This window comes from Budorcas taxicolor, chromosome 19 (genome assembly GCF_023091745.1).
Source record: "Budorcas taxicolor isolate Tak-1 chromosome 19, Takin1.1, whole genome shotgun sequence".
Taxonomy (NCBI): domain Eukaryota; kingdom Metazoa; phylum Chordata; class Mammalia; order Artiodactyla; family Bovidae; genus Budorcas; species Budorcas taxicolor.
In genome coordinates, this window is record NC_068928.1 from 21,336,722 (window position 1) to 21,352,337 (window position 15,616).

The 15,616-nt window shown below is 41.1% G+C and overlaps 1 protein-coding gene across 1 annotated transcript; it reads right to left on the reverse strand.

Annotated features, from left to right (window-relative positions):
* Positions 1 to 968: 968 nt before the first annotated feature.
* Positions 969 to 14,615, reverse strand: TMIGD1 (transmembrane and immunoglobulin domain containing 1). The gene is made up of 5 exons (XM_052658762.1): positions 14,534 to 14,615; positions 13,127 to 13,405; positions 6,805 to 7,080; positions 1,917 to 2,020; positions 969 to 1,013 (listed from the first exon to the last, which is right to left on the reverse strand). The coding sequence occupies exons 1-5, from the start codon at positions 14,613 to 14,615 to the stop codon at positions 969 to 971; spliced, it is 786 nt and encodes a 261-aa protein (XP_052514722.1).
* Between the last annotated feature and the right edge of the window lie 1,001 nt (positions 14,616 to 15,616).

Below are 15,616 nucleotides of genomic sequence, written 5' to 3' on the forward strand. Positions count from 1 at the left end.
ACCTCTGACAATTAGACAGGAATGAATTTAATAATAGCAATAAATACAGATGGGACTGCATAAATCAAGGAGGTCCTGATGCAAAACTCTTGCTGTAATAGATGGCATCTCAGTTTCCTCATCTGAAATGAATCAAGAAATTAATCATAAGGATGATCATAGCACTAAAGAAAAAACAAAACAAAACAAAATCATACTCTTGATAAATAGAATGCTAGATTTCTAATTTATATTTGCTCAAAACTTTGATATAGTTCCTTGCATTTTGGCATCTAGTATTACTGCTAAAATTCTAGAAACTTTATTATCTTAGTGATTTTTTAAAATTTGAAAATTCATACTCTTGGAAAGAATGCCTCCATTCTTTCTACCCACCACTTAACTCAGGTATGCTGGAGCTAACAGACTAAAGGAAGCTCCAAAAAGAAGGCAGTATTTTGGATGAGGAATGTGGCTTCTGACCTGCTTGTGCAGGAGAAGGCAACAGTGGCTTCCCCCAGGCTAAACTCTCTAGGAAGCTTACACTGCATGGCAATAAAAGGCAGTTGGACATGCATTAGCCTGAAAGGGCTTAAAGAGAGAGTAAGCTTGAGACCAAAAGTGGGGAGGCTCAGGAGGAAGGGGATATACCTCTACAGATAGCTGATTCACTTTATTGTACAGCAGAAACTAACACAACATTGTAAAGCAATTATAGTCCAATAATAAAATTTAAAAAGTAAAACGAAAAACAAACAAACCAAAAGATCAAAGGTGTTCTCCATTCTAAGCAAGATTCCAACCTCGCCTCACCCGTCTTCCTCTAGAGTGAAGGCAGATTCTCCTCCACCCTCCATTCTCCCCTGGACCGCTTCACCTTCTAGCACCTCCTGTCTCTGGAGGAATTTGCCCGCAATGGGTTTTATGATGCACATTATTGACTGCTATCCATCTGCTTATGGAAAATCATTGACCCCAGCCCGGAGTACTTACAGAGCTGTTCTGCACTGAGGGCCTTGATCCTTTCTGCAGAGCTGAAAGCAAACACAACCAGGGACAATGAATTTGCTGCTGTGCTAAGGCTAATGGATAAACATTTTGAATGCCTCGAGGTGGCTCAAGGGACAGGAAACCCAAATGTCTGTTAATCTTCTATCTAGAAAAATACACACCAATGGGTCTAGGTCTTATTTCTTTGGCCGCATTTATCATTTTTGTTTAACCTAAGAAAATATAATTCCACACTGGCGTTTTAGAGATTTTCTGCCACCTTTGCCTTCCTTTGGGACTGGATTGACTGGTGGAGTCAAAGGCATAGCTTTAACCTATGCACTCTGCATCACATACTATGCATCACTCTAACCAACAAGGTTAACCATTCAGCAATTCAAACTCCAGTGCACTGCAGCCAGGGCCTGCGGCTGTGCCCAAGAGGTGAGCAGCAAGTGCCATCTTTTTCACACAGATCTCTGAATCCAGAGCTGATGTGCCTCTATATTTATTTCTTGTACCAAAGGCACCATAACAACAATCAAGAGAAATTTTAAATGGAGAAAAATCAGCCCCTACTTCTAACATCACAACTATTTTCATTCAGGTCTGGTCCATACGCACTTCTATCCTTTGTACTCATAATATAGGTACAGCTTTTATTCCCTTGAGCCACTTCCAACTGAGATTTCATGGTAGAGAGACCAGATTGTTCAAGTATGGTTCCTGACTCTGTAGTCATTTATAGCACCAGTTCTCTGCCTTTATTTAGATGACTTTATGGGAAGATTACCCTGGAGAAGAGCATGGCAACCCACTCCAATATTCTTGCCTGGAGAATCCCACAGACAGAAGAGCCTGATGGGCTACAGTTCATGGGGTCACAAAGAGCTGGCCATGACTGAAGCAACTTAGCACGCATGCACATAGCTTAAATACTCAGATACCTTCATTATTTTTTTTCTTCTGGCAATCAATCCAAAGACCAAGGTCAGAAAGACCACAACACATGCAGCAATAATGGGTTCTACTGGTACAGTTGAGGCTTTATCTGTTGGAAATGCAAAGACAGGAAATAAGAAAGTAACATTTATATGCTTCTAATTTATGTACTCCAAGTATGTCCCAGCTATGATGCTTTGCACTTAACATTTTGCATCTTCTTAATTAAATTTCCAAACAATTCCCAAATGTATTATCATCTTTTTTTTACAGGTGAGGAACCAGGGGCTTTGAGAGATTAGAACGCTTGTCCAAGGCCACAGAATTAGTAACTAGCAGAGACAGGTTTTGAATCCATTTCTTTTTGGAAGGATATAATTTATTATCTATATTATTCATATTATTAATATGAGTAACTCCCCCAAAGTCAGATCTTTTTGTGCATGATCCATAACTTTTGCCATGCAGAAAGCAGAAGTAGGCTGAAATCAATGCTTTTTTTTGTCTTTTGCAAAACCCGAATGATATTGTGAGGATTCATTAAGGGAGAGAGAGAGAGGAGGTTTTGAGAGCAAGAAGAGGAAAGGTAAGGAAACTGCTGAACTAAGGAGAGAGAAGTCTGTGAGTCCCAGGAGCAGCAAGACCCTGGTAGCTGTGCTATGATGGTGCCCCAAGCAGGACACAAGACATTATACAGGGTAGCTGCACGGTGCCCCTAGGGAAGAAGAACTCTGAGCATCAGCCTTCACAATCTTGGCAAAGGATTTCATCTCCCTCTCCAGGGCTTCCTGGGTGGTGCAGTAGTAAAGAATCCATCTGCCAATGCAGGAGATGCAAGAGATGTGGGTTCAATCCCTGGATCAGGAAGATCCCCTGGAGTAGGAAATGGCCACCCACTCCAGTATTTTTGCCTGGGGAATCCCATGAACAGAGGAGCCTGATGGGCTACAGTCCATGGGGTCGCAAAGATTCAGACATGACTGAGTAGGCATGCGCTCACACACATTACATGATATGGAAGAAGAGAGAGTCTACTTTTAACTAGAACTAGGGCACCAGCTGCCTGAAAGTGAAAGCCCATTCCCTATTTTGTTTTCTGAACATCTGGTAAACTCAGGGCTCTTCTGTATTATAGTACGGTGCTTATATACTTTCTAAGAGCTTATGAAACATTTGAGATCTGAAAAAAAAGTATTGGCTCCCAAGTATGAAAATAAAGTGGCAAAATTAATCAGAACTAATAAACATTTGTGTGCTATGTGTGTGGTGTGTGTGCTCAGGTGCTCAGTCATGTTCAACTCTTTGTGATTCCATGGACTGTAACCCACCAGTCTCCTCTGTCCATGGGATTTTCCAGGCAAGAATACATCCAGGGATTAAACCCATGTCTCTTGAGCCTCCTGCATTGGCAGGTCGATTCTTTACCACTGTGCCACCTGGGAAGCCTTTAATAAATGTTTAAGCATTTATAAAATCTAACTTTGCTTCCACTATAACCCAACTGTTAAATAATAATAATGTTTAAACCACAAGAGCCAAATTAATAACTTATTTATAATACAATTCAAAATGTATGCAAGTTTCAAATGCCCTTTCAAATTTTTAGAGCAAAAAAGTATAGTTATTACTTCATTTTAATGTAGTTGATATGGTATGAGATGAAACTTACAAATGCAAGCATGCTTAAAGTCAGCAAAGCTATTTAAATGACTCTGTCTAAGCTCCTGGATTCTGATGCCCACTGTAGGAGGGAGAAGGGCTCCAATCATGGCTGTGATAAAATTTTGGGAATGTGCTATCTACTGTATAATTGAGTTTGTGCAGTGGGTGCTATCAACAGATTTTTGCTAAATGATGACTATGCGCTAGGTGCTGTTCTTAGCCCTGCAAAAAATAGAACAAGCATGCAGGATCCAGTCTCTGAGGATCTCATATTCTAGGAGGAGAGACAGACATTAAAGAAACAAAAACTAAACATTGAGATAGTGTTTGTAAAGGACAAAGAGTCAAGAGATAGTACAATACATGAGGGATAAAAGAAAGAGACAAGGGGAAGAAGAGATTTTAGATTAATTCCAAAGTCCAAGCCCTATATGCCTCAAGGTTATGAAACGGGGTTTATCCCTTCATAATTTTATGACACACTATTAATTTTTTAATAATATTTTTAAAATTTCTTTGCCCAATTTATTGATTGACTGATTAATTTTACTTTTTGGCCACAAGGCACATGGGATCTCAGCTCCCCAACCAGGTATCCAACCCGTGCCCCCTGCAGAGGAAGCATGGAGTCTTCACCACTGGACCACCAGGGAAGTCCTACTATTTACCTTTTAATCGTTTTCTTCTCTATTATGTATCTAGTTCTGGTTCTGGATAATTTTAGAGAGTAGATTAGGCATCTTTTACTCTTGCTCCCTTTTGGTTGTTGCTAATAATTATCCTCATGGAGGTATGGGTAGCATTAACCCTCTGGAGAAGCTCTGTTCAGCTGGTCTCCTTGAAAGCCCTGACTCTGTAACAGCCATCCCCGGGTTACACCAAAAGACCTCTTGGGGGGATACCTTATACTTGTAGTGAGTGCCAATGAAAGGTGTCAAAATGAAGGGGAGGCAAAGGTGGGAAAATTGGGGGAAAAAATCAGAAACCAGCCACGGATCGGAATGTTTTTACCAAGCTGAATAACATGAAGCCACATATAACAGCTTTTACTCCATACACAAACCTGAAACAAACTGCCTGACCCACTGGCTCACTCTGGATTCCAAGTTTCTGTTGAAAGTGAGTGGCAAATGTAACTGCATCTCTTCCCTCCACTCTCTTATTTATAACCAGATCTGGTATTCTCCCCCTCCCCCACCCCGCCCATATTCATTATGGTAAAATAATCTCAACATGTGGCTAAAGTCCTGTGCTCAAGAAAAGATCCGTGATGTCATTCCCCACTTTGCACGGCCTCATTTAGAAACTGCCCCCACTGAGGCATGAAGCTAGAAGAGCTCATGGCAAACCTGGCATTTTGCCTGGGCACCATCAGCGGAGCGCTTCTGCTCCTCGGGCACCCGACAGCCGGGGAAGTCATAAAGCAGCAAGAAATCAGAAAAGCCAGTTGGTTTGGAAGCGCTCCACCCAAAACAGGATACCGCCCACCTGAAAGCTAATTTGCCAAGCTAGCATCCTGCTTGCTGCACGAGCTGCCTGTTTAATGTGACACGGAGCCATTATGATTCCTTTTTAATCAAAAGTTTGCGGGTTTGGTTTTTAAAGGAAATAGCCCCTGGGAATACTGTCACTGTTCCACAGAACAAATTACTGAACGTACCAGTAATCACAGTGATGGGCATTCAATTGGTAGCCCTTCCTCCTCACCATTCATTCTATTGGTAGCCCAGTAAGCAATCCCTATGGTTACATGACCAACAGGGGTTCATTTGGCTTCCTGAGGCCTGGCAAGAAAGACATGAGGGGGCACAGGGAGGCAGGTGACAAAGAGAATCACGTTCTATCAGGATACAGGAGCCTCAGCTTGTTTGACTGCTTCTAGCATCCTGGCCCCAGACCAGGAAATGTGTGCGTGAGCGTTTTATCCACCTGCCCCACCAGGTATCTTGCCATTCTCTTTCTGTATGAAGGAGAAATACGAGGACTGCAAGACACTTGGCGCTTTATTTGTTCATTATTATCGCAGAGGTCATAAATCTGGGTAAAGAAAGCATGAAGCCAAGAGAAAGAACCTGTTTCCCTTTCCTTTCCTTTGCTCAAAAAGCAGTATCCTATCTGGAATGGGAATAATTCGCTAAAAGAAAGGACTAGAATTCCTGGGGTGGAGATAATTCTCCAAAGAAAATTCTAGCTACTAATCATAATGGTCATCATTACTTGTTGTCACACAAAAAAATATTTACCGAGTATCTGAGTTTTGTACTGTGCTGTGAAAATGTTAGTCGCTCAGTCATGTCCAGCTCTCTGCGACCCCATGGACTGTACCAGGCTCCTCTGTCCATGGAATTCTCCAGGCAAGAATATTGGAGTGGGTAGCCATTCCCTTCTCCAGGGGATCTTTCCGGCCCAGAGAATGAACCTGGATCTCCTGCACTGCAGGCAGATTCTTTACTGTCTGAGCCACGAGGGGAGCCCTTTGTACTATGATAGATATTACTTAAAAAGAGTGTTACCTTTGTGGATGGACCTAGAGAGTATTATGCTGTCTGTCCATTTGACAGATAAAGACAAATACTGTATGCTACTTCTTATATGTGGAATAAAAAAAAATGAATGTATAAAACAAAACAGAAACAGACTCACAGATAGAGAAAACAGGCTAGTGGATACCAGTGAGGAGAGGGAAGAATGGAGAAGCAAGATAGAGGTATAAGATTATGAGATGCAAACTCTGTGCAAACAGCAAGGTATATTGCTCGACGGGGGCTCCCCAATTGGCACAGTGGTAAAGAATCCTCGTGCCAGTGCAGGAGATGCCAGAGACTCCCTGGGTGGGGAAGATCCCCTGGGAAATGGCAACCCACTTCAGTATTCTTGTCGGGGAAATCCTGTGGACAGAGGAGCCTGGTGTACTACAGTCCATGGGGTCGCATAAGAGTCAGACAGGACTAAGTACACACATACATACTGTACAACACAGGAAAATATAGCCATTGTTCTGTGGCAATATTCGTGAAATAATATATATTTAATTATATATATAATATTATATATAAAGAATATATAATAAATGAATAATAATAAAGAATAATAACACTATAATAAATTAAAGTGTAATAATGTTAAAGGGAGTATCATTTATAAAAATATTAACACCATGCATTACACCTGAAACTAACATAGTATTGTAAATCAACTATATTTCAGTCAATAAATAAACGAGAGAGTTACCTTTGACAATAAGGTGAAAGTCCTTGGTCTTTGTTTCTATCAGTGAATTGGCAATACAGCTGTAAGTCCCATTGTCGGATTTCTTGACTTTTGTGATTGACAGTTGAAGATACTCGCTTGTCTGTTGGATTTGGTGATGGTTCTCTAAGTTCAAGATGCCACTGTTTCTATACCACATCATTTGAGCCTGGGGGTTGGATTTCACATTGCAAACCAACTTCACATCACTGCCTTCCTCAGCTGTTTGGAAGTCATTTCCACTTAGGAGAGGAGGAACTGCAAGATTGAAACATTTAGGTTTAATTAGCAGATAAGCATTATTGTCAGCGTTCAAGATCTTCCTTCCAGCTATCTCATTCATTTTACAAACATTTATTGAGCACCTACTGTATGCCAAGCACTGGGCTAGGAACCAGGAATACAATGGTAAATAACATACATCCATTCTCTTTTTCTTTTTTGGCCGTACCACACAGGATATGGGATCTTATTCCCAGACCAGGGATCAAACCTGCATCTGCTGTATTAGCAGCATGGAGTCTTTACCACTGGACAGTCAGGGAAGTTGCATACATCCATTTTCAAATTTAAGAGAGCTTTTAATGTGGTGGGGAAGATAAACCATGAAACAAATGTATATAAACATGAATGTCTGTCAAGGAGATGATTTGTAACACATGGAAGCATATAAGCCTTGAGACTTTGCTGAGAACTAATATTAAAAACTAATCTGTGCTACTTTGGGATAAAACTGTAATATTAAGAAAGCAGGTGCTGCAGTGAGCCCCAATTCTACCTACATTACTTACTGTGACCTAGAGAAAGCTAGTTAACTGAAAAGTGACTGTTTAGTTTTCTCATCTAAAAAGTGGGATAACACCTTCCGAGTCGCTGTGAAGATGAAAGGACAGAATGCCTGTGAAGAATTTACCGCAACGCTGGTCCCTGTTATTATTGTGGTGGTGGTAGAGGTGGGGCGGTCTGAGGGCTCCTCACACCCTCTATTTTCGCCTTGTATGTAATCACGCTTGCCCTGACCACAGATCTACCAATGCATATTTGCATTTCCACGATGATCTTCCAGAAATAATGTCCTTCTCTCAGAAGGCACTCCAGTTGTGGCAACTCTGGCATCCATGAGGTGAGCGTGACCTTGAGCCCCTCTCATCCCTCTGTGTGAACGACTGCTTTTTTTTTTTTTAAGTCTTTATTGAATCAGTTACAATAGTGCTTCTGTTTTATGCTTTGGTTTTTTGGCCATAAGGCATGTAGGATCTTAGCTCCCCAACCAGGGAGTTCCCTGTAAGCAACTTCTTATTCCCCTCATGATAAGGACATCTGTAGACCCATGTGTCAAACACATTTTTCTTCAGTTAATTCCAACCCTTACTCCCACCAGTGTTTTTCAACATCTAGAGGGAGAAATGGCCAAGCTGAGTCTCCCCTTTTGCATGCCCCTTGCATTTTTTTGGCCAAGGTACAGAAGAGTAATAAAATGCATGAAAAGTGGTGGGATTGTTGGGCCATATGGTAGCTCTATTTTCAGTTTTTTAAGGAAACTCCATATGTTCTCCATAGTGACTGTATCAATTTACATTCCCATCAGTTGTGCAAGAGGGTTCCCTTTTCTCCACACCCTCTCTAGCATTCATTGTAGATATTTTGATGATGGCCATTCTGACCTATGTGAGGTGACACCCCGTTGTAATTTTGACTAGCATTTCTCTAATAATCAGTGATGTTGGCGTCTTTTTTTTCATGTGCCTCTTGGCCATTTGTATATCTTTTTCAGAGAGATGTCTATTTAGGTCTTTTCCTTGGTTTTTGATTGGTTTGTTTGTTTTGTTGATATTGAGTTCCATGAGCTGTTTGTATATTTTGGAGACTAATCCTTTGTCAGTTCCTTCATTTGTAAATATTTACTCCCATTTTGAGTGTGATCTTTTTTTTCATTTCTGGGTTCCTTTGCTGTTCAAAAGCTTTTCAGGGCAGGAACAGAGATGAAGATGTGGCGAAGGGATATGTGGTCAAAGGCTGGGAGGAGGAGGGTGGGATGAACTGGGAGATTAGGATTGACACATATACACTGCTGCTGCTGCTGCTGAGTCGCTTCAGTCGTGTCCGACTCTGTGCGACCCCATAGACGGCAGCCCACCAGGCTCCCCCATCCCTGGGATTCTCCAGGCAAGAACACGGGAGTGGGTTGCCATTTCCTTCTCCAATGCATGAAAGTGAATAGTGAAAGCGAAGCCGCTCAGTCATGTCTGGCTCGCAGCGACCCCAGGGACTGCAGCCCACCAGGCTCCTCAGTCCAAGGGATTTTCCAGGCAAGAGTAGTGGAGTGAGGTGCCATTGCCTTCTCCACTACCATGTGTAAAATAGGTAACTAGTGGGAACCTGCCATGTAGCGCTGGGAGCTCAAATCTGCTCTGTGATGACCTGGGGGGTGGGATAGAGAATGGTGTGGGAGGGAGACCTAAGAGGGAGGGGATTAAGTATCAGTCAGTTCAGTTCAGTTCAGTCGCTCAGTCGTGTCCAACTCTTTTCGACCCCATGAATTGCAGCACGCCAGGCCTCCCTGTCCATCACCAACTCCTGGAGTTCACCCAAACTCATGTCCATTGAGTCGGTGATGCCATCCAGCCATCTCATCCTCTGTTGTCCCCTCTTCCTCCTGCCCCCAATCCCTCCCAGCATCAGAGTCTTTTCCAATGAGCCAACTCTTCACATGAGGTGGCCAAAGTACTGGAGTTTCAGCTTTAGCATCATTCCTTCCAAAGAACACCCAGGGCTGATCTCCTTTAGAATGGACTGGTTGGAACTCCTTGCAGTCCAAGGGACTCTCAAGAGTCTTCCCCAACACCACAGTTCAAAAGCATCAATTCTTCGGCAGTCAGCTTTCTTCACAGTCCAACTCTCACATCCATACATGACCACTGGAAAAACCATAGCCTTGACTAGACGGATCTTAAGTCGGCAAAGTAATGTCTCTGCTTTTGAATGTGCTATCTAGGTTGGTCATAACTTTCCTTCCAAGGAGTAAGCATCTTTTAATTTCATGGCTGAAGTCACCATCTGCAGTGATTTTGGAGCCCAAAAAATAGCTAATTCATTTCACTGTACAGCAGAAACTAACATAACACTGTAAAGCAATTATACTCCAATAAAAAGTGCATGAAAAGTGGGCAGTAGGAAAGAGATAGAAGCAGAGAATGTGGGAAAAAAGGAGCTTGTATAATCTGCACACTGAATAATTAGACCCTAAGTAGGCTGTGTTATTAATAACTATCTCAGAAGAATGACATTTTGTTGCTCTTTGGAATGTGCTTGAATTCTGTATCCATGTCCAACAAGGATGTTATATGGTATTCAGATATGTAGGAAGCTATGAATAGAGAACATGATGGCCAACTATACCAGTTCCACTTATGGACAGGTCCTATTAGTTGTTCCTTTTCATTTAACTGTTTAAAATGAATTTTAAAGCACATCAGCTCTACATGCATGTTCCCTTTTAAAATTATTAGTACATTTCAGATAAAGCTAAGGTCCTCCTTGACTCCATCCTGGTCACTTCCTGACTCCCCAGAGATACCCAATGCTATGAGTTTCAATGTAAATGCTTGCAGATCTTTTTTTTAAATATTGTTTTAAAAATACATATGATATACCCATAGGAAATGTATTGGTTTAGGAGGGTGAGAAGGATTTACACAAAAACTTCATTCTCTCAATAGCTTGCATACTTTGAGAGATATTCATGTTGAACCACAGAGTTCTAGCCCATCGCTTTTAGAGTGCTATAGTATAATATCTGACTCTTTACTCATTTTATTTTGATGGGCATCAGGTTATTCTCATTTTTAAAATGCTGAACAATGTCTCAGTAATCATCTTTGTCTATGTCTTTTTGTGCATATGTGCATGTATTTCTCCAGGGTTAACTAACATCTCAAAGCAGATCTGCTAGGTGTTAGGGCTGCTGCTGCTAAGTCGCTTCAGTCATGTCCGACTCTGTGCGACCCCATAGACGGCAGCCCACCAGGTTCTCCCGTCTCTGGGATTCTCCAGGCAAGAACACTGGAGTGGGTTGCCATTTCCTCCTCCAGTGCATGAAAGTGAAAAATGAAAGGGAAGTCGCTTAGTCGTGTCTGACTCTTAGCGACCCCCTGGACTGCACCCTACCAGGCTCCTCCATCCATGGGATTTTCCAGGCAAGAGTACTGGAGCGGGGTGCCATTGCCTTCTCCGTGTTAGGGGAGGTGCACTTTAAATTTTGATGGATATTGCAAAAGAGGTGGTCTCAGTTTACGCTTTCAGCAATAACACATAAAAGAAGCTTCTGAACAGCCTCCACCAAATAGTGTATTATGAAGCTTCCATTTAGTTTTCAGTCTGCCATTTAGAACAATAATCCATAATACTTCCTCAAGATTGCACATGATATTCTTGCCACTTTATGACCTCACTTTGATTTATTGATTGATGAATTTATTGTCACTATGAATCACTGACCAATTTTTTTATATATGTGCAACAATGATATTTAAGAGGTGATTATAAAGATGATATTAAATACAGAATCAGGCTGGAAAACTGAAAATCATTTCTTTAAGCCACTGGATCATATTATCAGCATTTCTACTGTGTCTCTATTAAGAAGGTACAATGGGAAGAGCACTGGATTAGGAGACTGGGGATTTTGTGTTCTGTTCTCAGCCCCAGATGTGATCATTAGGGCTCTCATTCTGGGCCTCAGTTTCCTCATCTGTCATTTTATAAGGATTTCAAAACTTCCAAGATAACCCTGATAGTCTTGGATTCGAACAAATTTGCCAAGGGATAGCTTATTAAAAATCACATTTTATTGGGACTTCCCTGGTAGTCCAGTGGTTAAGACTGTGCTCCCAATACAGGGGGAACAGGTTTGATCCCTGGCCAGGAAACTAAGATCCTACATGGTGGAAAAAAAATATATCAGAGTTTATTTCCTATATTCATAGAAAATAAAAGCTCCATTGCCCAAGAACATGTAAGTGATTCATTCTGAAAGCTTCAGGATGCCAGCAGATTCCAGACCTGAATTCTTTGTCCTTTTCTCCACCCTTTTACCTCAGGGGCAATGGCATCAATTTTTCACAGAAAAGCTTGCTGAGCTCACGGGATCAAATGGCTTCGACTTTTTATTACCAGGTTCCAAGTCCAGAGCTTTTCCTACCAGACCATGCCATATTATTACCCTTACTCACATCACCCCTCACCACAGCAGCCACACCTGCCTCACATAGATCCAATTTTCCACCCAAACCACCTAAATGCTCACTTCCATGAACGTATTCAAAGGACCCCAACCTCAGATAGTTCCACCAATGGGTTACCAATACCTGTAACCAACCATCAACGAGTTTCACCCTTGAGAGTTTAAGGTGATGCTAAAAGATCCCCAGCGGGTATTTTTCTAAGTAGAACACAAACGCTAGAAACCACAAAGGAAAAGACTGGTAATTTTAAATATGTAAACATTTTAAATTTCAATGTAGCAAAAAAAGTATTTTTAAATGCCCAAAATAAATAGAAGAAATACTTGTATTGTAATTCAAAACAAAAATGGCTAATTTTCTTAATGTATTGGATTGGCCAAAATGTTTTGCCAACATCTTACCAAAGAACCCAAATGAAACTTTTGGCCAATCCAATACAAAGCCCTTAAACAAATCAATAAGAAAAAGGCAAATAACCAAATAGAAACATGGGTAGAGTACATTAACAGGCATTTCATAGGAAAGAGACATGAAAAGCTAATGCATTTATGAAAAGGTGAACACCCTCATTTTTAATTTAGAATATGAAAGTAAAATTTCAGATCAGGCTGGCAGATTCTTAGATTTTGAGGATACTCAGGCTTATGACACTATGGGGAATAGGTACCCTCCCGCGCTGTTGTGGGGTCATAAATAGGGCAGTTCGGCAATATCAAACAAATGTTAAAATATGCATACTCTTCGGGTCTTCCCTGGTGGTCAAGCAGTTGAGAATCCACCTCCCAATGTAGGGGACTCAGGTTTGGTTCCTAATCAGGGAACTAAGATCTCACATGCCATGGGGAAACTAAGCCCATGTGCCGGCAGCTACTGAGCCCAAACCCTAGAGTTCAGGCACTGCAACTAGAGAAAGCCCATGCGCTGCGACAAAGACCCAGTGCAGCCAATATATTGACACACACACACACACACACACATACTCTTTAGACAGAAGTTTCATCTACTACTTAGTGTAGTACAGACCATACAGACTGATTAGCCATCTCTTTCCCCTTACTCACAAGTGACATTCAGCACCACTGAGATGGACACCGACTGATTCCTCTGCAACTTGCAGGTAAAGGTGATGCCGTTGTCATCTTCTCTGATGCCCGAGACACAGACGGAGCTGGAGTTGATTTTGTTTCCAGACTTCAAATCCACTCTCCCATCTTCGCGGTACCAGAGAAGTTCTTCATCTCGAGTGTGGTTTTCCACAGCACATTTCAGAGATTCTTGGAGGCCAGGCTCAGTGTCCAGAATATAGTTTTCAGTTTTACCATTCACACTTAAAACAGAACCTGGGAGTGCAGGAAGAGACTGTTAAGGTAGAGTGAACAGTCTAAATGGCCATCAGCAGAGAACTGGCTAAATAAATTCTGTTACATCGGTATGATGAAATGCTCTGCAACAATTAAAAATAGCCATACTGATCTATGTGATTTTACAAGGAAAAAGATTGACAATGAACTATTAATTTAAAAAAATAAAAGGTTGAAATGATGGTTACCAAATGTTGCTGCACATGGGAATCATCTGCCTGGCTCCCACCCCTAGACATTCTGATTAATTAATATTAGTGTAACCTGGGCACTGGGTGGGGGTTTCAAAAGTCTCCAGGTGATTCTAATATGCAGTGAAGTTTGAGACCCACTGGGTTAGTATGTATGGAATTGTCCTATTTATACACACACACACACTCTCTCTCTTTCATATATATATAAAACCTGGAAGGATACACATCAAAACATTGAGTAGTTATCTCTTAATGATGGGATTTTATTTTTCTTTATTCTTTTCTATATTTCCTAACTTATGTTACAATAACTGCTTATTACTTTTTAACTCAGAAAGGAAAAGATTTCTTTCAGGATGGGGTGGGGAACAAATGCAGAAAAGATTTTCACGTAAGTGGTATGCTCAAATAAACAGCAGAGGTTTATTTTAAATAAGATTAGTGAAAGAAAGTGAAAGTCACTCAGTCATGTCCTACTCTTTGCGACCCCATGGAGTTTACAGTCCACGGGTTTCTCCAGACCAGAATACTGGAGTGGGTAGCTGTCCCCTTCTCCAGGGGATCTTCCCAACCCAGGGATCGAATCCAGGTCTCCCACCTTGCAGGTGGATTCTTACCAGCTGAGCCACCCGGGAAGGCCAAATATGATTAGTAATGAAATACACTAAAATGTGGGAAAATTCTGGCTGTGGCTCTGAAGAGAAGAAAATATTTCCCCCAGTCTTCTACTGTTAGAACCATGAAAACAGTTTTCCATTTAATTTTTCACTGTTTTATCAGACTCCTCTACTCTGAACCATACCCTCTGTATAATCCTTCCAGTTTGGATTTTCTCTTTTCCGAATTCCCTTGATCATTTTATAATCTGAAATTTTCTTTATTTAAGTAGAGGCCCCAAAGAATATTAACTTACTTGTCATCACATGTGGCAGAAATAGAATCATTAAGAGAAGAAATCTGCATCTTTGTATTAGGCCGCTGGTCTTCTGTGCCATCTTTAATGAATTTATGTCTGACCTGCCAGGGGAAATACGGAGCAGTTGCTTCTGCACTTTGGTCTACACTGAGCTTATGAACCTTCCTCTTGTCTATTATATATTTAAAATAAAAAGTCCCAGATGAGTCATTCCAGTTATAACGGTACTATTTCTAGTTTTTAATTAAACAATCCTGTTCTGACTACCAAGTTCAAAGTACTTCTAGTATTCAGGGTTTTTTTTTTTTTTTTAAGACAGCAAGAAAAAGGAAACCACAAGGAAACAGGCTATGGGATAGAGGGCAGCTACAGAGCAAGCCCAGGGGAAGGTAAAACTAGAATGTCTTTTAAAAAAAATTATTTATTTTTTTATTGAACGATAATTGCTTTATAGAATTTTGTTGTTTTCTGTCAAACCTCAACATGAATCAGCCATAGGTATACATATATCCCCTCCCTTTTGAATCTCCCTCCCATCTGCCTCCTCATCCCATCCCTTCAGATTGATACGGAGCCCCTGTTTGAGTTTCCTGAGCCGTACAGCAAACTCCCCTTGACTATCTATTTTATAAATGGTAACATAAGTTTCCATGTTACTGGTTCCATACATTTCACCCTCTCCTGTTAGAATATCATTTTAACACAAAGCGAAGTGAAATTTACTTTCTTCTCAGATAGGATATACTGCAGAAAGTAATTCTGATCTTGAAAGGCTTTCTTGACTCATTCTTGGTAAAGTTGCTCTCTGCTAATAGAGGGTTTTTGAGACTTTCCAGATCCCATAGATTCAAATGGTTTGTGCCTTAGGAAAGACTAAATTCCGACACAACTTCTAGTCTTAAACCACATTCATCTGTTTTCCTGCTTCCTTCCACTCTGCCTTCCCACTCCTCCCTCTTGACCCAGTATAGGCTAAAAATAATGAGTAACAGAGTTCTCTTTTCTCCATTCTGTGTTTTTGCTGCTGTCATCCCTCGCCTAAAGATACTCCCTGCTTCCATCTGGGAGAAACATGTATTT

Bases quoted from the DNA above. Each gene is read 5' to 3' on its own strand.
- TMIGD1 (XM_052658762.1), bottom strand. From the start codon at position 14,615: ATGGCACAGAAGACCAGCGGCCTAATACAAAGATGCAGATTTCTTCTC. The intron at 7,081-13,126 runs GTGAGTAAGGGG...TCAATCTTGCAG, and splicing joins AGTGGTGCTGAATGTCACTT to TTCCTCCTCTCCTAAGTGGA. The intron at 2,021-6,804 runs GTAACTCTCTCG...CATTTCCAACAG, and splicing joins CTTTCACCTTATTGTCAAAG to ATAAAGCCTCAACTGTACCA.